This window comes from Salminus brasiliensis, chromosome 14 (genome assembly GCF_030463535.1).
Source record: "Salminus brasiliensis chromosome 14, fSalBra1.hap2, whole genome shotgun sequence".
NCBI classification, from domain to species: domain Eukaryota; kingdom Metazoa; phylum Chordata; class Actinopteri; order Characiformes; family Bryconidae; genus Salminus; species Salminus brasiliensis.
Genome location: NC_132891.1, coordinates 30,805,300 through 30,826,572, shown reverse-complemented (window position 1 = coordinate 30,826,572; position 21,273 = coordinate 30,805,300). Strand labels below are relative to the sequence as shown.

The window sequence follows — 21,273 nt, the reverse complement described above, 5'->3', positions numbered from 1 at the left end:
TAATTCAGTGTGGTGTGTCGCACTGTGCTCACTGTGTTTTAACGACATGGCATTATTCTGTTCACTTCAGCTAGATATCTAGCGTTTGTGTCGTAGCTGTGTTAGCGTTAGCGTTAGCCTGCCTGCTAGCTAGTTGCTAAATTAGCTCCAAGCTAAACGCAGCTCCACACAGGGACTCAGACACGGCGTTTCTACACTGGGTTTCTGTGGCAGGTGTGCAGCTTTGTGCACTTTGTGTGGATATAATTATTTACTTTGTGTTTTTACTGTTAATTGCTGGCAAGTGTGCTAACGTAAAGGACCGAGAAGCTGCTGGCTAAACACACCACCCTGCGGCCAGGTGGAAGGCAGTGGGGTGGCATCTGGGGGGACCTTTTGCAGACTTTAGGAGTGGCACCAGCCAGTCTTTCAAACCTGCACATGGACACCAAAATAAATATTACACCCCTGCTTAAAAACCAGCGTGGTTGACCAGCTTTATGCTTCCATCTGAGTTATTGGTTGACCTGCCTGGTCACAGTGGTCCACTAGGATGGTAAGCTTGACCAAACTGGTCAACCAGAGGCCAAGCTAGTCTATCACACTCAGACGAAAACACTAGCCTGGAGAAGAGCTAAGCTGGTCATCCACCTCAACCAGCTTGCAGGGTATGTTTTCACCTAGATGACCAGCATTCCAACCACCTTGACCATCTTAGACCATCTGAAACCAGATACCAGCAGAATCTAGTCTCTACAACTGTATAAATCATAATACAGGTTCTTCTAGGTTAGACATTTTTCATATCTTCCAATAAAATACCAAAAGAAATAATAAAAAAAAGAAACCCTGTAAAAATAAACATTTACATAATTAAACACAAAAGCTAAAATTCAGGGAAAAACATAAAACTAAAATAAACCAGTGACTAGTCATACTTCAGAAGGGAATTCCATTCTCTTAAAACGGTCATAATAAAAGGACAAGATGCAAAACGCAGGCAGAAAAAATTATACAAAAATAAATTCAGATTATTTTCCAAAGCAAACAACCTCTAGTTGCGTCCCGAAAGGCTTTTAATAAATATAGTTTTAAAAAAAAGACATTAATATTGTTGGTGAGTCTTAAAAATCTATTTGTAAAACAAAAATGCATCAGTTTCCTTTATATAAAACTGATGACATCAAAAATAGTATGTACAATTTATTAATAAATAACACTTTTGCTTTTTTTTTTTTTTTTTTGCTATATTTTAAATTATAACCTTTATTGCCACACAGCTGGAAAATGTCAAGAATGTATTATATATAATTAAATAATAAGTACTTATCTGTTTACATTCATTTCTGTCAGGTTATCTGCCTCCAGATCCAGTCACCACCTTTGATGATTTCTTGTTGAACTGCATCAGCCATCTGAGCACTTCTGTAGAAGAACGCTACCTGCCAGTACTGTTGGCACCTGCACTGGCTAGCATCAGATGAGTGACTGAGGAGAGAGGTGGGTACTGAACTGATCATGATAGTGGGGCTCAGGGGATTGACTGGGTTATTGATCACTCAAGTCTGCTAAGCTGCCACAGTTGGGCCTTTAGCAAACCTATTTTGCTCCTGAGGCGCTGTAGCATGGCTGACCCTGTGCTCTGACCCCGATTGTACTGTACAATTAGGTAAGTATAATCACACTAATGCTGTTAATAAGACTGGCAAGAGGAAACCTCATAAACCAGCAAGCTCAGCCAGATTTCGTTATTTAGGCCACTATGACAGTAGTACAGTTTCTGAACCTTCCAACTTTGTAGAAGCTATACCATGTAATTGAGTTTACACTCTGTACATTACTACAACTAAGGGTTACCATCAATACATTCAGTGGGAACAAGCAGCTTCATTAAGTCCTTATCAAAATAACCCAAGCTATCCAGTTTTACTCATCAACTGCAACATGCATCACGAACTGAACCAGAAGCTTACAATTCTGTTTCTCATAAAACATTTATTTACATGAGATTATATCAACCACATTTAGAAAAGGAACAGAGTTCACGAAATGCAAACCTTAAGTTCATCTTGCCCGAGAAATGCTCAAACGACTCGATCCAAAACCTGAGAGTTCATGTGGTACCACCGAACATAGATAGAAAAAAACATGTACATTTTCATAAAATAATTTCTTTTTCTTCACATGTGAACGAAAGATACAGTGGTGATATGGATTGCATGAAAGCAATAATATTGCCTTTCCCCATTGGCACAAGGCCAATCTCTTGAGACGTCACACACGACTCCTTTATCTCCAGCACCATTCAGAAATTCAACAGGGAGAGTTAAGGAGCACGGCCTTTTGACTTTTGCAATGGCGGGGCATGGCGAAATGCACCCAATCCACCCCGCAGGTCTGGGAGGAATGAGTGTTAATACTTAACACTGGATCATTAACATGCAGCAGGTATAGTGAGTGCTAGTTTTAATGCTGTCTACAGTGGCTTTGTGTTTATCTTAATGTTTTTCACATCGTTGTACAGACATAAAAGCAATTAACGAGGTTGCCGTTAACGTTAATGCGAGGACGATACAGAGGTCACGCAAATTCAATTTAAATAAAAAAACCTCCACACGTGACAGAAATTTCCAACCAAGTGTGTCAGCTAAGCTTGGCGTTTTGCAAGATGGTCGACGCCATCGTACTGTTAAATGCATACGAGTACAACTTTGGTAGACAGTCGAGCAGGTTCTGAATACAGGTATGGACGAAATTGTAGTACATAAAGCTTCACAATGGCTTATGGTCTCTCTTGCAGTGAAGTGTTACTTAAACTCCTGCTTTTAAAAAGTCAGATGCTGTGTGCAGAAAATGCAGTAAAAAACGATGTGCTGTGTCCATGTGTGACATTACAAACCCAGTAAAAGTAACTTTTAGTATCTTTTAGACATTGTTTGTGTATTTGAATGAAATGTACACATAATATACTCAGCATGACTTTACAACCATTTAAAACAATGACTGTTTCCCATGAGTGTCTACAACTGTATAAATCATAATACAGGTTCTTCTAGGTTAGACATTTTCATATCTTCAAATAAAATACCAAAAGAAATAATAAAAAAAAAAGAAACCCTGTAAAAATAAACATTTACATAATTAAACACAAAAGCTAAAATTCAGGGAAAAACATAAAACAAAAATAAACCAGTGACTAGTCATACTTCAGAAGGGAATTCCATTCTCTTAAAACGGTCATAATAAAAGGACAAGATGCAAAACGCAGGCAGAAAAAAAATAATACAAAAATAAATTCAGATTATTTTCCAAAGCAAACAACCTCTAGTTGCGTCCCGAAAGGCTTTTAATAAATATAGTTTAAAAAAAAAAAAGAAAAGACATTAATATTGTTGGTGAGTCTTAAAAATCTATTTGTAAAACAAAAATGCATCAGTTTCCTTTTCAATAGTTACTCTCAGAGAAGAATGGACATAAAAAACAAAAAAACACAGGTCCCCCATCAGTCAGTTACACAAATTCCATTATTCACTTTTTGACATACTGTATATATATATATATATATATATTTATATACACATTTATTTATATAAAACTGATGACATCAAAAATAGTATGTACAATTTATTAATAAATAACACTTTTGCTTTTTTTTTTTGCTATATTTTAAATTATAACCTTTATTGCCACACAGATGGGTGTCAGGGAGAAAAGGAGGAAGAGAGGAAGGGATTAAAAAAAAAACAAAAAAAAAAACGTTAGGGTAGGTAAGCTAAAAAATTAAATAAACCTATAAAAGAATTCTCGAAGTACACAGATGTCTTATCTGTGCTCTTCTCACAGTTTTGTTGTTTCACAGCTACTGCTGCTAGGTTGGACAAGATGTGCTGTTGCTAGGTGTTTCAGATTTTCAGCTAAAATTTCCTTCAGCATGATGGAAAAATGCAGGACGCAACTCAGTGAAAATATGTCAATTTAGGTTGCGTTATTTACAAATACTCTGGTGCAAAGGGTCATGTGCTTAAGATGTTCGCTGGCAAACCAAGTTACGATTGTGAATAGTCAGTAATACAGACCAAATGCTAATGCCCAACATGCATAAAGCATAATTCTTGGGTAAACTATATATTCATATAGAGGGTGTTACTAAAAGGCTGCACTTCTAGAATTGTGGGCATTTATTTTGTGAAAAGATCCCCTTCCTTGAATCTTATCTGGGTGGCTAGAGTAACATGATATAGTACAGTAACATGATATAGTATTTTTACATTAAAATCACAGCTTCAACACTATCACTTGTGATAGGTTGAAACCATCAATTTTTTTGACATAATATCCACTTCAGGGCAACAAATAATACCTGTGTTAACAGGTAACCTCTGTTTCATGTGATATCAGTATTAATATTTATCTGAAAAGTTAAAACTTGCAATTATTTCATCACTGGGATAATATGTAGTTAAAGAATTCACTTGCATCAAGGTAGTGCAAGGACAAGTATTAAAAAGACTTATAAAGCTCCATCCAAATAATCCCATACTTTAAAAATCCATGCTTTCAGTGGGCGCAGCCATATTTTGTGACATTGCATAATGCAAATTGGCGCATTTCTGTAATCAATGACGAGTCGCCCTAGTCTATTGTTGCTACTTCAGGCCCAGCACACTACTAACTGCACTATGTAACTCTAGTCATATATGTAACCAGACTGCACTATGTAACCAGAGTAATATTACTGCCTTAATTCACATGCCTCTTTCACTTTTAGTGATGATTGTGTATCTCTGAGCATGTACATTTTTACATGCGCCACGATGGGGAGCGGGCTGACAGCCCTTGCAGTGAATGGGGGAGCCCATGAGCAACAAATACCAAGACGCTGCTTTAAGATAGTCATGCCCTAAACACACAAAAAAGGAAACAAAACACAGCATGACCTCTACTATGCCCCCAGAAACAACAAATAAATTATTAATTATATTAATTTTGAAGAATTAATAAAGACCCTGAGTTGTGCACTACAAGTTCTCATTAGTGAAGAGAAATTGTAGAAGTTGTAAATGATTTGTAAGGCTGGGGAGATTGGGGGATTTGTGCCAACATTCAGTAACGCTTGTCCAAGGTAGCAGCAGTAGTTACAAAGGAGAGCATGGACAGGTCAGTTTAGTGGTACATTACTTTGCTGTAAATTTAAACATTACAGGAGCACAATACTCCTGTACATAAAGTTAAAAGGAACAGGGACGGAATTTAGGAAGCTCAGCCCAGGACCGTGCACTTGGTTGGCTGGGCTGAAAGAAGGTGGTGGCATTGGATTCATTTAGGCAGCGGTGGCAGCTGTGGAGGGGGGTCGGACGGGAGGGGAGGGAGCTGGGAGCTGCCGCTGTATCTGTACTCCCCGTACTGGGAGTGGTAGTCAAACATCTGCGGCTGGGTGGGTTGCACCCCCTGGGCGCTCAACAGTGAATTTAACATGTCAAACGTGTCCTGGTACTCATTGGACTGGTTTCCACCGGCGACACTGTGGCCGTTTGTGTCGGCCTTTTCGCCTTTGGAGTGCGAGTAACTCTCCTGATGGTGTGCAAGTCCGAGAGCTGGCAGCATGTCTGCACTGTGAGCTAGAGGCATGCTCAAGGGAGGCAGATAAGAGTTCCTGGAGGATTTGCTAACTTTAGATGGGTGGGAGCTTACTGATGGCTCTGAGGGGTGCGGTCGCTTTCTGGATGAAGAAGATGACGAGGATGAAGACGAGCTTGTCCGCAAGGAGTCACTTGAAGATACTTTTTTGCTACTTCCAGAGGCGCCCACAGAACTAGAGTGTTTATGTGTTGAGGAGGATGAGGAGATGGAGCCGCTACTAGACGAGTGGTGGTGGTGGTGATGGTGATGGTGGTGATGATTGGACCGCTCTCTGTGCTTCTCCTTGCTCTTACCCTCTTCTGAAGAACCTCCTCGCCTGTCTGGCACCCGGATGCGCACTTTAATGTCCTGTCCAGACCCCCGGCTGCTGTGCCCCTGTGACTGTCCACTGCTGGGGTGCAGGCGCATCTTCAAGGAGCCATGATCCTGACGCTCATCCAGGGGGATCTTGAGGACAATAGGTGATGGATTACTAGGGTCTGAGGAGCTGGAGCTTGAATGGTGGGAGCTGGAATGCTGCTGGTGGTGATGGTGCTTTTCCTTCCGTTGCTGACCCAACAGGGCTTGGGCAGCTGTGGCATACTCCCGCTTCACACTGGCCTCCATGTGCTCCAGTTTCTTTTTTTGGGCCGCCAACTCATCAGCATGCTTGGCCCGGTATTCGCTCAGGCTAAGGGAGACCCTGGCGGGCGGCTGCAGTTCATGGTTGATTTGCTGCTGCTGTTCTTTGCCTGCAGGCTGCCAATGCTGGGCACTTCCAGCCGAGCTGCGGTCCTTCTCATCTCTGGAGGAGCCAGAGGGAGGAGCTGAGAGGCTCATCAAGCCAGCCAATGTGCTACCTGATGATGCCATGGAGATCATGTTCATCATGGTCTCAGCCTTATCACTACCCTCCTGGACTTGGGGCTTTTTGTCTGACTGTCCTCCTGCCTGAGACAAGAGAACAATAAAGATGACATAACTGGTCCCAAGCAACAAGGCATTACTACAGCTAAACCATAGCTATTCTTAAACTACCAAGAATGGAACAATACATCTATTCAATTAATGTACTTAATGTGTATAATTTTGAGATTTGTTCTGCTATAAACTAAAAGTGGAATCCAGCTTTTTCATATTGGGGAATATCTGCTATTTCTTGTGTTATACATGTGTTACAAGCAAAGTGTATAGAATTAAATTATGAATTTGGATAATTGTTCTACCCTTACTATGTTACATAATCTGTCATCTTGAGATAGGTTACATCCATCCTCAAACTTTCAGACAATTTACCACATCACTGAAGAATGAATGAACAAGTTTGCTTTTTAATTCCACCACAAAATAGTAGGACGTACCTTCCAGTTTCTAATGCGTTTCAAACGATTAGGGGTTTTCTCCAAGATCTGGAGAAACTCATGAGTGAGCTCTGGAAAACAATTACCAACATGCTTTAACGTCAGAAGAACTCAACATACACCATTACACATTTCAGAGCTGTCAAGATGAGGAAACAGTACAGAACATCACAAGAGACTGAATACCCTCGCCAGGACAACACTAAACGTCCAGCATACAAAAACAATGATAATTATCAGTAGTCTACACGTACCGTCCAAGAGCTCGAGAGTGACTTTTGGGTCAACATACTCCCACCAGTGCTTGCCATCAGTGGACACAGGGATTTCCCAGTTGGACCATTTGCACGCCAAATGAATGCACACACAGGCAACCACAGTTGGACTGTACTGTAGGCAGAATGTTGTCAAGTGAAGACTGCAGCGACAAGTTGATCCGTGAAAGCAAAAAACAAACAAGCAAATAAATAAATACAATTAAAACAAAGAACTGATTATGAATGTTTAATACAGTTGTCAAGTTATAATCAGCTAAAGCAAACTAAATCCATAATCTTGTATTAGTGGGAAAAGCTGTTTATCTGTGCTGATTTGAATAAGAATTAACACACCTGTTGGTTGCCATAAAGTATGACGTCTGGGCCAAGTCTTTACTCGCTGGAACAGAACATGCAAGACCATTGCAAATGAAATTCCTACAATAAGCCTGCTAAAGTTCTTCTGGAAGGATGAAACCACAAATATTGTGCATATGTGTAGGAGCGTGTGACCATGCTACTGAAAAAAAGGTGCCTTACCTCGCACAAGCTGAGTGCACTTGACAACGTGACTGTGAGGATGGTCAATGGTGATATCAAAGGCTAGAGTGACAAGGACAGAAGAGAGACACAGGGCAAATAGTGAGATTTCAGGTTCTGCACGTGTTGCTAAACAGCTAGCAAACAGATCTGCACAAAGCAACATAGCTGGGTTTTTGGACTGGCTAATGAATTCAGTCATTGTACACTCGACAGCCCGATTAGGACCATGTTGAAGTCGTACTCTTTAACTGATTGAAATGAAGTGCTTTGACTCTTCAGACGAATGATCCTAGACAGGACAAATAAGCACCAGTTAAAAAAAAAAGAAAAAGAAAAAAAAAGAAAAGAAAAGACCTTCTCTGCAAATAGTTCTGAGCCACTCTTACTGTCAGGTGTTTTCACAGCAAAACCAAAGAGGATGACCAACTAACAGTGGGTATAAATTATCCAGGAAATCAACGGATTTGCACGCAGGGCGTGCCAGCCTGCATTTGGGTGAAGAATGGCTCAAGAATTCTCTAATGGTACAAAAAAATAAGGAACAAAAAGTGGAGCACACACCGAAAGACTGACTGCATTGCCAGGTTGACACGGAAACAAGAAAGAACTGAAAAAAGGTGAGAGTTGCAACAGTTACTGTTTACAAGGAGCTTTGTATTGTTCTGGCTGACTCCTGGGACTGTGCTGTGGATGGGAGCAAACAGGGTTAAACAACAGTACTTCTCTCTAGTGTGACTCATAGACCCACTTTCTCTGTTCCAAACTTACCGAGGGTCTGGAGTATAATGCTCTCAAGAGCGACCAGGTCTTGGGATTGTTGCACGTACGTCTGAGATCGAGAGGACAGGCAGGTTACTCACAGGGTCGCACGCTCTCATGTCATATTCTCTCTCTCTCGCTCGCTCTCTCTCACTACAAGTTTTTCTAGCTAATCAATACTTCACAATAAACAGCTCAGTTCCATCACTTCAGTTCAATGCACGATAACAGTCAAATCCACAGCACAAGCATACATATAGGAGTGATAAGACTGAAGCATTAGGCACACAAATCATCCACCCTGAAAGGAAGAAGAGTCATGAGTTAATCTCTCTCTGCTCAAAGAGAACAGGCGCGAGTTATAGCGGGTTTGCTGAAGCGTTTTACAGCCAAATGCTGTGAAGAATATGAAAAAAAAAAAAAATGTTCCACACCCTGTTAAGAAATAAATAAAAAATAATAGAGGGGTTTAAAGGCTGTGCAAGAGTGGCTGTTTCACATTAAAACATTTAGGATTTGCAATTAGGATTAATTGTAGCTTTAAAGAAAGACATGGGTGTGGAGGAATGGAATTAGGAAATTTGAGCAAATTTCTGAGTACAGGGGGACAGGATTTAGCCTAGAAGAAACGGATCTTAATAAACAACCTGAGACCAAATCCGGCTCCGTTTACACCAGGTATTAACATGAATCTTGAGTTATCGCATCACAGGTGGTCAGCAGTAAGTACAAGCGAGAAAAGGGTTATATGCGTCTCGAAGAGGACGCATGGTGTGTAACCTTTGTGTAACATTGCTTTGTTTTACTTCCTTTGTGTCTCTCATCCGTTCACAAGTTGCCACAGCTAGCTTGTGGGACATTCTGGCTACGTTCACATTACCAGATCTCATTTTTCTCAGGACTGTGTGGACATTTTCATATCAGATGAGTCCATATGTGGTCCTAAATCGGATACATATTGGACCTGTGGGCATGCAACATGAAGGTGAACAGTCCGACTGAATTCTACGCATGTTTTTGCCTAAACACTGTGCCTAGTGCTGTCGGCATTAGCCAGCACCAGCAAAACAACAACGGAGTAAAGTAGCATTTTTGACGTTGGTCACGGAGGCAATTTGCATAAACGTTTCAATGTGCGGACGCATGCCGTTTCAGGGACAGGGTTGTTCACATTACAGACGGATACAGGTCACTTACATTCATGAACATGAACCGATCGCGATGGCCAAATCTGATCTAAGCAAAAATTCTGAATTGATTAATGAGGCTGGTAAGGTGAACATAGCCACTGTCTGGCGAGAGATACCGACACAGTAAAGGCTGAGAAACCATAGAGACTGCCCACTGCCGCTTGTGGGATTCCCCCATGGTTGAGAAGTTTGTTTACCACTGGCTCTGGACTTCTGTGTTTTGTCTACTGCTGTGTGTGTGTCTAGTGTATCTATTAAGGTTATAAGTCAACCTTGGACTTGAAGAAGGTGCTGGACTTGTTATAAACGGAAGCTTATTAAAAAATGTGCATGGCACCTTTCGCCCAAGCGATCATTAAATTCCAAACACAAGCCTTCAGCTGAAACATCTGAAAAAGCCAGGTAAATTAAACTACCCGTCTCACTGACCCTCGTGACCCGTTGACTCGATACATACGCCAACACCAGGTGTAAACAGAAGCCTCTGACGGCAAAAACGAACACCAGCTTTCTTTCAGAGTGGTTTTTCCGTGTGACCACTTATCACAATTACTTAGGCCTCATTTACAAAGCTCTTAAGATCTCAGGCACACATCCCACTCATGCTGCACAACCACACCACAACCATCTAAGAAACAGCCTACTTACATCGCTCCTACTGTCCAGAGTAGGGTCCTGAGGATTGAGACATGCATGGGCCACCCTGATCACATGCTCCAACTTACGAGGTTGCTCTTCCACCTTGGATGCTAGAAAGAGTGCGGCTGGGGAAATCACCTGCACCAGAGCACAGCAGACAACACACACTGTTCATATGTCCACATAAACACCAAACCGGTCAGCGAACGACACGATGAGTTGCACTCGAAGCGCAAGCTCTTAAGGTGACACTTACATTGCGGTGAAAGCGGGTGAAGGACTGGACCATGTAGAAACGATGCATGTAGACAATGCCAGTGTTGATAGACAGCTGGGACCTGTTTATCTAAGGTTAAGGATTACAGCTGTCCAGGAAAATGCAGACTTATGACCAGTACAAGCAATGAACTGTATCTAGAGAAGACAACGTACAGCACATATTGGATTTGGCTCTGCGGAATAGAAACCGAAACCGCTCCTGATCCCGATCCCGATACAATTCTTCAGCTAGGAGCACTGATGTGGCCACCATCTGCATGGCCTCTTCTTGGTTGATTAGGATACTGGGCACATCCAGCTGGTTTAGTGAACTAGCTCAACATCGTGATAGCTATATTCCAGATGTCTGAAATGTCAAAAATGCTCCACAGCTGGCCAGTTCTTCCTATAGTGGCTGACTGCAGCCTCAGAGGGGCTTTAAATGGTAAACAGAGACTGGGCTCTGCAGAAGAGCGAAACTGAAACTCGTCCTGATGCTACAACAGAAAGCTGCCTTCCCTCACACCAAAACAAAACCTGCGGCCTGTCTACTTTGATGAAATACGCCGAGCTGTGTTACAGACAAAGCTAAAAATGACTTTTACAGACTTTTAAAGGAGCAGCTAGCAAGCTGTACAGACTGCATCCGAACTACAGTGCTAATGCTAGCCGGCTAGCTAACAAGCTAGCTCGCTAAGTGCACACTAACTGAGGGGAGAAACACCCCGCCTTCTACACGCAGAACGAAAAACCACCAGCGGTCTGAGAAAAGACCTGCTTAAGTCCGGGCTTTGTGACAGAAACAGACATTTGGTGCAGATTAGACAGGGGGAATACTAGCTAGCATTGCAGCGACTCCGCTATTGTTCTGAGTGGGACTAAGCCGAGGCCTACACATCCCATAAGTCTCAGCCTGCAGGGGAGCTAGCGTCGCCGGTACGCTCACAACAGCCTGGTCCAGCGCGAGCCGCTGTTTACACCGAGATTTCACATCGACTTCACCAACTCCTTACCGGACAAACCGCCGGTACACCGGAGCCAGCACCCGGCGTACCGTTCTTACCGGCTAGGAGGTGCAGGCAGTGCGCGGCGAGCGAGAGGGAGGGAAAAGGATACAGGTTGAGCCGCTGTCCCATGTCCTGTATGAAGTTAGCTGCCTGTTGTCTGTAGGACAGTTCTTTGTCGGGATCGAGTCCTGATCGCCGAGACGGGCTGTTTTCGATCTGTTCGCGGTTAAAATACCATCTACTTTCTTCCTCCAGAGGAGACACGAACGAAGCCGCCATTGCTGAGAAGGGCAATATTTTTTAAAAATCGTGGTTCGTCATAGGAACTGCGTCGGCGCAGCTTCAACGTCATCACCTCGCAGGTTGTGACGAGAGGCTCGAATCAGTTCCCCGAACCGACTCCGTCACATCACCTTCAAATGATTCTGATTCAGAGTGACTCCATTTAGGCAAGTGACTTGGATTGCTTTGGACACCCATTGGTTGCATTGGTTAGAGCACAAGCATTTAGCGTTAACGTTTACGTTAAAACGGCCAGGTCAATATTTTTTTATTGACTTATTATGTTATTTGTTTATTATTTTATATAAATGTTGGCATTTTTTGTTACGTTTACGTGCCCTGCGGCCTGTCTTTGTTCACTGGTTAAAATAAATGTGGGGAAAACAGACGAATTACACACTGGTAACAACCTAGAAAAAAGGAATCCCCAAAGTATATATAGTATATAAAGGTAATAAATCGTTTCCTAAATTTGTTAAGTTGTTTTCTCAATTTAATAAATCGTTTCCTTGGTCCAATTCGTTTCAACCGACTCGCGAACCGACTTCAGCTGTTCAGTGAATGAATCAGTTCAGAAGAGTGATTCGTTCAGCAGTCGGATGTCGTAACTTTGCTGCGTCCGTTGTAGTTCATAACAGACCCGGTGAGACCATGAGTTGTTGTGAGGAAACTGTCGCGTTGGGTTTTCTGGACTCTATAACATGTTTTACCCACAGTATTGTTTGCATTTGTGGCCAAAGTTGACATGGTAAACATGGTGCTGTTACGGCGAGCTAGCATTGTAGTGCTAGCTCAGTGCATCTGGAGCTGTCTCTGACTGAGGGAAGAAGCCTGGTGTTGGTACCGACTAAACACCGGCATTTCTCCACTTAACCGAATATGCATATGTCTTTATGTGAAGTCTAGAGCTCCTCGTTTAAGGTAAGTATGAACACAATGGAGATTTAAAATACTCAGTGTAATCCTCTGCTGTCTGAACGTGCTATTTTTGTTATTGCATGTCTTGTTGGCACAGGGACGGGGCCTTTAAATAAGCCTGAGTAGTAGGACCTTGACTCTCTCTGTGTGTGTGTGTGTGTGTGTGTGTGTGGGTAAAATGAAATTAAAATACCCCTTAAATCTTCTGATAAAAGCCCCAACAGCTTGTATGCAAAAATAAAATTAAATATGTATATTTTTAAATCCTGGCTGCAAGTATTTTAAAGGTTTTAAAGGTGCACGTATTTGTCACTGTACAGCGAAATGTGTCCTCCGCATTTAACCCATCTGGTAGTGAACACACACTCACACACACAGTGATGGGCAGTGAGTACACACACACACACACCCAGAGCGGTGGGCAGCCAACTCCAGTGCCCGGGGAGCAGAGAGGGTAAAGGGCCTTGCTCAAGGGCCCAACAGTGGCAGCTTGCCGAGCCCGGGAATCGAACCCACAACCCTGTTATCGATATCCCGACGCTCTAACCGCTGAGCCACCACTGCCCCTTTTTATGATTCTCCCCCCCCCCCCCCCCCCAAAAAAAAGAAGACATGTAGGAAAAACAAGACATATGTTTACCTTAATCTTTTTAAACTCATCATCATCTTGTGTTTTCAGAATGATCAGGACTCTGTCCAAAGAAGTTCAAGCAAAGCTGCGTTCTGGCATCGCCATTTTCTCGTTGCAGCAGTGTGTGGAGGAGCTTCTGCTGAACAGCATTGATGCTGGAGCAACATGCATTGCTGTGAAGATAGACATAGAAGCCTGCAAAATTCAAGTGATAGACAACGGCTCCGGGATGGGCCGAGAGGACATGGACAAGGTAGGAATTAGGTACTGCACGAGCAAATGCAGCTCGCTGGAGGATCTGGAGGACCTCCGCTTTTACGGTTTTAGAGGGGAGGCAATTGCCAGCATCGCCTCCCTTGCCACCCTGGTGGAAATATCCTCACGGACCAAGGCGTCAGTGAAAACGTTTGTTAAAGCTTTTAATGAAGGCAAAGCATCTGCCGTTTGTGAGGCGCAGGATACCCGTCCGTCGGCTGGGACTACAGTGCTGATCTGCAACTTCTTTCATAACATGCCGGTCAGGAGAAAGAGGATGGACTCCGCGCTGGAGGTTGAACGCCTGCGGCAGAGGGTGGAGGCCATTTCCCTGATGCATCCGTCTGTGTCGTTCTCTGTGAAAAAGGACTGTTCTGGTACCATGCTGGTGCAGCTTCCCAAAGCCAGGAATACCTATTACAGGTTTGTTCAAATCCACGGTTTGGCAAGAGCTCAAAAGCTGCGGGAGGTAAACTACGCTTACGGACAGTTTCAGATGACCGGACACATTGGGCGTGAGGGCCATTACAACAACAGCCTGCAGTTCCTGTTTGTAAACAGCAGGCTTCTTCTGAAAACACGCATTCACAAACTGCTCAACTGTTTTCTCAGGAAACTGAGTAGTTCTAGTGTGCAGAACAACAGTCCAAATACATCTTCTGTTATCTCCAGCCCTAAGCAAAGAGGTGGGGCTGATTTACATGGAATTTATGTAATCAACCTCAAGTGCCACTACTCTGAGTATGATGTATGTCTGGAGCCAGCAAAGAGTCTTATAGAGTTCAGAGATTGGGACAGCGTCCTCTTCTGCATCGAGGAAGGCGTGAAAGCGTTCCTCACAAAGGAGAACTTGGTAGCAGAATTCACGTTGAGTGACGTCCAAAACTTTGCAAGCGTTTTTAGCGATCCAGCAGGCAGCCCGTGCAGGAACGATAAGGAGCAAGCACCAGGAGCATGTCCAAGAAATAATGAAGATGACTTGAAAGACACTAGAACATTAGTTAGCATGGCTGATAAACCAGATGTTGTCCGAGATCAGGTGGTCCAGAGTTTTGAACAGATTTTTGATCAAGCCTCCTCAAATGCTGAGTCCACGGAAAGTTCAGATGCAGAGCCGGAAAAAGACGGTCAGAATGTCGACAAGCCTTTGCAGCAGAGTGGCTGTTTTACAGACAAGGCGGTTCTTGAAGATTGCCCTGTTGTGAAGGGCTGTAACCTGCAACTCAGTGTTAACAACAATACACTGACACATTGTGTAAACACCAAGGTTGCTGGAATTGGTCATAACGACGCTCAGGATAGTTTGAGGAGATTTACTGAACCTAACCTCTGCTGTGCACCAAAGAGAAAGTTGTCATTACTTCATGCTCAGAATTTGGAAAGTGGTGCTGAGCCTAAGGTCACAAAGGTCACACCACGCAGCAAATTAACGCTGTCCTTTGAAATAGGATCTCTTGACAAGTTCAAAAGGATGTATGGCAAGGAATCTGAAACAAAAGGGCAAGCTGTGCACTCACAAATCACAGACATTTTACGACCACCAAGTTCTGGAACATCTTTTGGAGGTTCTGCAGTGCCTGCTTCACATGCAGGCACCAGTTTACTCAGCATTGAGGCTGAACAAGCAGAAAAGCGTAACATGCACAACTTCTTATTAAAAGACAGTTTGCTTACACGTCCTGCTTACACCAAAACACAATGTTCAGCATCAGCCAGCACAAGGACTAGAATATCATTAGCTGCAAAGCTCTCTCACTTAAAATGTGACCAGGTACAGAGGAAGAAACCTTGTGAAGGAAACCTTGAAGACACCAAAAATGAAAAGACTCACGACATTGAAGCATTAACTACCTCTAGGGAGAGGTTTACAAAGTCTCCACCTCTATGTGATCTTTTAGAGAGCAGTACCGGTTCTTCAAAACAAACGGTCATGGTTGAGAACTCTGAAACAGATGGTGCAGATGAACCCATGTTCACTGTTCCCAGTTTACATAACCCATCAACACACAGCTCCAATGCTGGAGACACTCAAATGGCTTCCACAATTATGACTTCCCCAGAGCCAACGACCCCCTCAGGACAAATAACTAAGCCTGCATCACAACATGTCCTTGCTCCCTCCAAAACAGTGAACGAGGACCAGGCTTTAGATGAAAGACAGGGCCGTGAGAGTGACGGGCCGGCCCCGGTGTCAAGTGACTGGCTGACACGTTACGATGATTCCTTGGGAAAGCTGGTCTACATCAATCAAGTGACGGGACTCAGTAAATATGAAGCTCCATCACGGGAGGTTACTCCAGTTCCCTGCTCCACTGATGTCACCAATATGGCAGTCAGCGTCATTTCCAAAACAGGTAGGCTGTAGAGGTGGGCAATATGATGAAATTTTATCCTCACTAAGATAAATGTTGTTATATACAGCGATATGTTTCACCACACAGAACAGAATGACCCAGTTTACACCTGGTCTCTTGATTGGCATCTGGATTGTATCCTGATCAGATTTTAGCCGCATGTGTTTACACTTGCTAGTGAAATGCAAGTCTGATTGCTGTGTGGGATGGAATATGCAGCTTTGCTAGTTTTACTGCAATTATTACTGGGGTTTTGGTTGTTCTGGGAGGGGTTTGTTTGTCAAATGTGTCTTGGAAAATGTTTACACTGCTGTAACATTGCTCAAATGTGTGATGGGGATTTGTATCTGGTTTAAAATTTTGGCTTAAAAATGTGTTTACACTTTTTTAAAAGCAGGGGCAATTATATAGGTAATATTAAGCTACATGTAATTTACCCAGATAACTTTATTGTAAAGTCAAGCCTGTTAAGTAGGCAAAGAACAGAGGGACATCCCTGCTGTGCAGTCTCCAACTTTGGGCTTAGTTTGTCTGGATAACTGCATATGTTTTAATCAGTTTTTCTTTGCCTGTAGGGTTCGAGTACAGGTACTACCCTTTTCAGACAGACATTGTACTCCCCTTTCTCCCCAAACCTAGAGCAGAAAGAGCCATAGGTTCGAGCATAAACAGCAGAGGTAATGCATGTCATGAGTCAGAGTAGGTCTGAACGCAAGGGCTGGGCAATATGATATTTTATTGTATCGTGATAACTTTTGTTATCGTGTTACACAATATGCTTTTCTAAGCGTACCAACGATATTGGTGCTTAATAAGCACTGATCAACTGCACATTTCGTTATAAACAGTGTAATTAGTCTGGTTTAAGTGGATGACGTGCAGCACTTTTTGAACAAAATCATTGTACTCAGTACAGGGGAGTATTTAAATAGTAGTTTTGAAGAATCTGTGGCTACTGATCCATTTTGTCTGTGATCATGTATATTGTAATCAATATTGAATGACAGAAGAATGACTTTTAATAACATTTTATTTACCATATCGCCCACCCCTACTGACAGCATACTGTCATGGTTATGGCTCTCTTTTGATTTGACTGACTGTGTTTCTCCCATTCCCTTTAAGAGGGGCTCCAGGGTCCTGGTTCATTGTCAGCTCTTTTCTCAGAGTGGAATAACCCAGTGTTTATACGACCCCCTCAAGTAAGCAAGCTGCATTGATTTGTGTTAATTGATTTTTTTTTTTTATAAAGAATGTGGATCCAGCAACACTCATCACAGAGCATACAACCATAAACCTTAGTGTAAAATAGAACCGGAAAGAGCCTGACCTCTGAATGTTTTGAGACATACAGATATTCCTTCTGATTTTATAGGTTGCTGTGGATGTGACCAGTGGTCAAGGAGAAGGTCTTGCTGTGAAGATCCATAACATTCTTTTCCCCTATCGCTTCACTAAGGATATGATCCACTCAATGAAGGCAAGAACTACTTTTTGTTTGGGCCCATATTCATGAAGCTTCTCAAAGTAGGACTGCTGATCTAGGATCAGCAGTCTAGGATTTTTTTTGTTTTGTTTTGTTTTTTTAATAATGAATGGATGTTTTATGAATATGGAGTAATCAGTGAATTAAATGATAGGAAGAATTGCTATTTACCTTTACCGCAGGTTATTCATCAAGTAGACAAGAAATTTCTCGCCTGTCTCATTGATACAACCGACCAGAAGACCACAGAGACAAGTGAAAGCCGAGGTAAATGTATGTTACATATATATTTTCAGGCCTTGTAATCAGCTCTGGAAACCTAGATTTTAGGACGGGTCCACACTTTTTTCTTCCTGACCTGGGAGTGTGGTACGTTTGGTCAAGTTTGGTGAAAGCTGTTTTAGAGCCTTTTCCTTCTGATATCCGTTGTCTGGGATTTGCTTTCAGTGAATTCTGGTGCAGTCAGTTGTGTGTATGTATATATGTATGTATGTGTGTGTGTGTGTGTGTATGTATGTATGTATGTATGTATATATATATATATATATATATATATATATGTGTGTGTGTATGTATGTATATATATATATATATATATATATATATATATATATATATATATGTGTGTATGTATGTGTATATATATATGTATGTATGTATATATATATATGTGTATGTATGTATGTATGTATATATATATATATATGTGTATGTATATATGTTTCTGTATTTGCTGTTGCAGGAAACCTCCTGGTGCTGGTCGATCAACATGCCGCACATGAAAGGGTTCGTCTGGAGGGGCTTCTAACAGGTAAAACCAATCACCTGAAAGAGACTGATGTGTTCCATTGTTACATTACTGTGAACTATCTCAGAAATGCAGATGTGTTTGGTTCTGTCTGTCACATATAGAGTCCTATGAGGATGACCCTGACACACCGGGTAAAAAGAGACTGTGTTCCTCAAATGTGAGTCCTCCCTTGGAGATCAGTGTGACTGAGGAGGAGATTAGACTGTTGAGGTCAGTTTTAATGCTTAAAAAAAAAAAAAAAAAACTAACTTCCCCATTAACCTAAAAGTAAGACCACAGCCAACATATTTGTGGTGATTAAAGTGCAGCTACAAGGTTAGTGTAATTAGCGTTGGGTAATCTTTACGCCTAAACCATCACATGCTTGTCTCAAACGGCATTCAGTAGTTAAATCATCTCAGACAGATTTGCTTATGTGCTTTTTGACACTTTATGGCTGTGTAACTCTTACGAAGATAAGGATGCTCTTTAAGTGAGTTGAGACTTTGTCTGGCATGTATTTACGGAGGTGAGATTAGTGACAGTCTAAATACAATGCTTGTTAGCATCATTAGCCTAGCGTCTCCTGTTCTAAACTAAAGAATCACTCCTCAGATACCAAACATGTCTTGGCTGATTGACCGTATTCTTTGGTTGTGCAGGTTGTATCAGCCTTTTCTAAGAGACCTGGCTCTAGAGATTGGCTTCCCCCCGACAGACGAGCCACACGTGCTCCTGGAGCGACTCCCCACCTGTTTCATAGAGAAAGAGAACACAGAGCAGCGTCGTGGCAGGCGCACGGTCATCAAGTCTATTGCAGAGGTCGGACCTGCTGAAATCTGAATCAGAACTTTAAATTAAGCTGGAAGCTTAATTAAGAGGTTAATTAATTGAATTTTTCTCTTCTTCTGTCAAAGCAGGAATACTTACGAGAGCACATTGCGGTAAGTCAGAGGTTTGCACCCCACTTGCCTATTTTCTTTCTGTGTTTAAGCGATAGTGGATTACGCCTAGGTTTATATGGTGTTATTTGATGAAAGTAAGCGTTGGCTTCTGGAAGCATTGATGGGAATTATTCGACTATGTTTAATTTCATCTAACTGCTCTTTTTCAGTTTCTGCAGTCGGCAGGGAGAGTGAGGAGCACTGTACCTCTGACAGTCCACAACGTCCTTGCTTCACAAGCTTGCCACGGTCAGTATCTTGAACTGTCCTTAAAATGATTTCTGTAGACCAAACGAAAGGCCTACGGAGATGAAGCAACACTTTGTACTTCCTCCTGCTACTCATATACACAAGATGAGCCCAATCATCACCATTATGTTCTGGCCCGTAACTCACAGACATAATCTAGGTCCTGTTGATTTCTTGGCTAATGCCAAAACCGTAACTCCTAGAGCACCCTTGTACAAATCCTACTTTTGTAAACTAGTCCTGGGCTTTTCATCTGATCGTCAAGAAACTTTGACAAAATAGTAGAAATATCCTCAAACAATAATTATATAAATAAAAGCATGGAGGCTACATGTCAATCATTCCTTCTAACTTACAGTGCAGTTCACTAAAACCCCTGTAACTCATTTAATGCTATGTCTGTTTCAAAAGAAACTGTTCATTTTGGTGCATGTATTTCAGTAGGGGGCGCTATAAATGGTAAATGTTGTTACTCAGCATCTGTTGTTGACTGTAGAACTCAGTACAAAGTATTGAGTCAGTAAAGTTTGTCTCTAAACTGAAATTAGAATTTTACATTTCCCATTGGGGTCATTGTGCCTAATGGTACTTTGACCTCGATAGGTCTACTAAATTAGTTTAGTTGATTTTTGTTAATTGAACGAGGAGTGCAGTGACGTCGACCTCATCTCTCATATTTTGTTATAACAGGAGCAATTAAATTCAATAATGTTTTGAGTAAAGAGGAGTGCTGCAGCCTGGTGGGATCCCTCTCATCCTGCCAGTTGCCCTTTCAGTGTGCCCATGGTAGACCCTCCATTGTCCCTCTGGTTGATCTTCTCCACCTGGAAGACGGGCAGGTATTGTGTATATCTTCATATTAAAGTCATATTAAAGTTACCTCAGGTAGTTATTACTCATATTGATTTTATTTCATTAGAGCAGATGCAGTGGAGATTTCCTCTACAGTAGGAATTTGTTGCTGTGTGAGCTTTAAAAAAAAAAATGCTACCTCTGCATGTTCAGGATGTACTACTCCTATGGTCTTCTTTTTTTTTATCTGCAGGACCTCCCCAAACCGAACCTCAGGAAATTAGGAAGAATGTACAAAGCCTGGCAACTTTACGGAAATAATTAATTTATGCAAAACATGAATTTCAAGAAAGAAAGTACACTGATGTTACAATTTTACATTAAATTATTTATTTTGATAAATGCCGGCCTTGTTCTTGAATTGTGCATATGCGTGTGTGTGTGTGTGTGTGTGTGTGTGTGTGTCTGTGTGTGTGTGTGTGTGTGTGTGTGTGTGTGTGAGCAAGATCATGAATATTATGACTGTGAGGAAACATGGTGAGTTACCCTTGCATACATCATGTCCAATTAAATACCTTCATTTTATTTTCATCCAGCAATCAGCCCAATCCTGGTTAAGGGTGGGTGGGTCTTTGAGGGAGGATGCGCTGAGAACACAGCTTTTTGTATTGTAATAATAACAGTAGTAGAAAGATGGATAATAATGGTAGTCGTGTTGTTGTGTCTGGCCATTTGGGGTATGGACTCCACAAGACTTCCGAAGGCATCTTGTGGTATCCGGCACCAAGAAGTTAAGAGCAGCAGACGTCCATGGTGAGCCTCAGTAAGCATTAAGCATGACCCTCTTTTAAACCACTTTTAGTAGGAAATGACTACTGCATACTGGGAACACCCCACAATACCTGCCTGTTGTTTTGGAGATGTTCTGACCCTTTAGTCGTCTAGCCAGCCCAGTCTTGC

The 21,273-nt window shown here is 42.2% G+C and overlaps 2 protein-coding genes across 4 annotated transcripts; one reads left to right on the top strand and one right to left on the bottom strand.

Moving 5' to 3' along the window:
- Positions 1-1,954: 1,954 nt before the first annotated feature.
- Positions 1,955-11,915, bottom strand: ccnt1 (cyclin T1). Of its 2 annotated transcripts, none has more exons than XM_072697296.1 (9): positions 11,722-11,915; positions 10,604-10,685; positions 10,357-10,485; positions 8,528-8,588; positions 7,757-7,819; positions 7,571-7,616; positions 7,214-7,377; positions 6,960-7,030; positions 1,955-6,549 (listed from the first exon to the last, which is right to left on the bottom strand). In XM_072697296.1, the coding sequence occupies exons 1-9, from the start codon at positions 11,889-11,891 to the stop codon at positions 5,296-5,298; spliced, it is 2,040 nt and encodes a 679-aa protein (XP_072553397.1). In that variant the 5' UTR covers positions 11,892-11,915; the 3' UTR covers positions 1,955-5,295. The 2 variants fall into 2 exon arrangements, with proteins under 2 accessions (XP_072553397.1, XP_072553398.1); XM_072697297.1 differs by having other exon boundaries at positions 6,404-6,545.
- Positions 11,916-12,525: 610 nt separating this feature from the next.
- mlh3 (mutL homolog 3 (E. coli)) lies at positions 12,526-20,703 on the top strand. Of its 2 annotated transcripts, XM_072696533.1 has the most exons (12): positions 12,526-12,815; positions 13,492-16,052; positions 17,178-17,254; positions 17,428-17,532; positions 17,721-17,805; positions 18,281-18,349; positions 18,451-18,559; positions 18,991-19,150; positions 19,249-19,272; positions 19,443-19,521; positions 20,212-20,360; positions 20,567-20,703. In XM_072696533.1, exons 2-12 carry the CDS (start codon positions 13,493-13,495, stop codon positions 20,636-20,638), a joined length of 3,489 nt encoding a protein of 1,162 aa, XP_072552634.1. In that variant the 5' UTR covers positions 12,526-12,815; position 13,492; the 3' UTR covers positions 20,639-20,703. The 2 variants fall into 2 exon arrangements, with proteins under 2 accessions (XP_072552634.1, XP_072552636.1); XM_072696535.1 differs by lacking the exon at positions 20,567-20,703 and having other exon boundaries at positions 18,451-18,506; positions 20,212-20,302.
- The last annotated feature ends 570 nt before the right edge of the window (positions 20,704-21,273 follow it).

What these genes read in the sequence shown, in the direction of transcription:
- ccnt1 (XM_072697296.1), bottom strand. Translation starts at nt 11,891, where the DNA reads ATGGCGGCTTCGTTCGTGTCTCCTCTGGAGGAAGAAAGTAGATGGTAT. An exon ending in CTCTGGACAGTAGGAGCGAT is followed by an intron (nt 8,589 to 10,356) that starts GTAAGTAGGCTG and finishes TCTCGATCTCAG; the next exon opens with ACGTACGTGCAACAATCCCA. An exon ending in AACGCATTAGAAACTGGAAG is followed by an intron (nt 6,550 to 6,959) that starts GTACGTCCTACT and finishes CTCTTGTCTCAG; the next exon opens with GCAGGAGGACAGTCAGACAA.
- mlh3 (XM_072696533.1), top strand. Translation starts at nt 13,493, where the DNA reads ATGATCAGGACTCTGTCCAAAGAAGTTCAAGCAAAGCTGCGTTCTGGC. An exon ending in ATATGATCCACTCAATGAAG is followed by an intron (nt 17,533 to 17,720) that starts GCAAGAACTACT and finishes CCTTTACCGCAG; the next exon opens with GTTATTCATCAAGTAGACAA. An exon ending in ACTTACGAGAGCACATTGCG is followed by an intron (nt 19,273 to 19,442) that starts GTAAGTCAGAGG and finishes GCTCTTTTTCAG; the next exon opens with TTTCTGCAGTCGGCAGGGAG.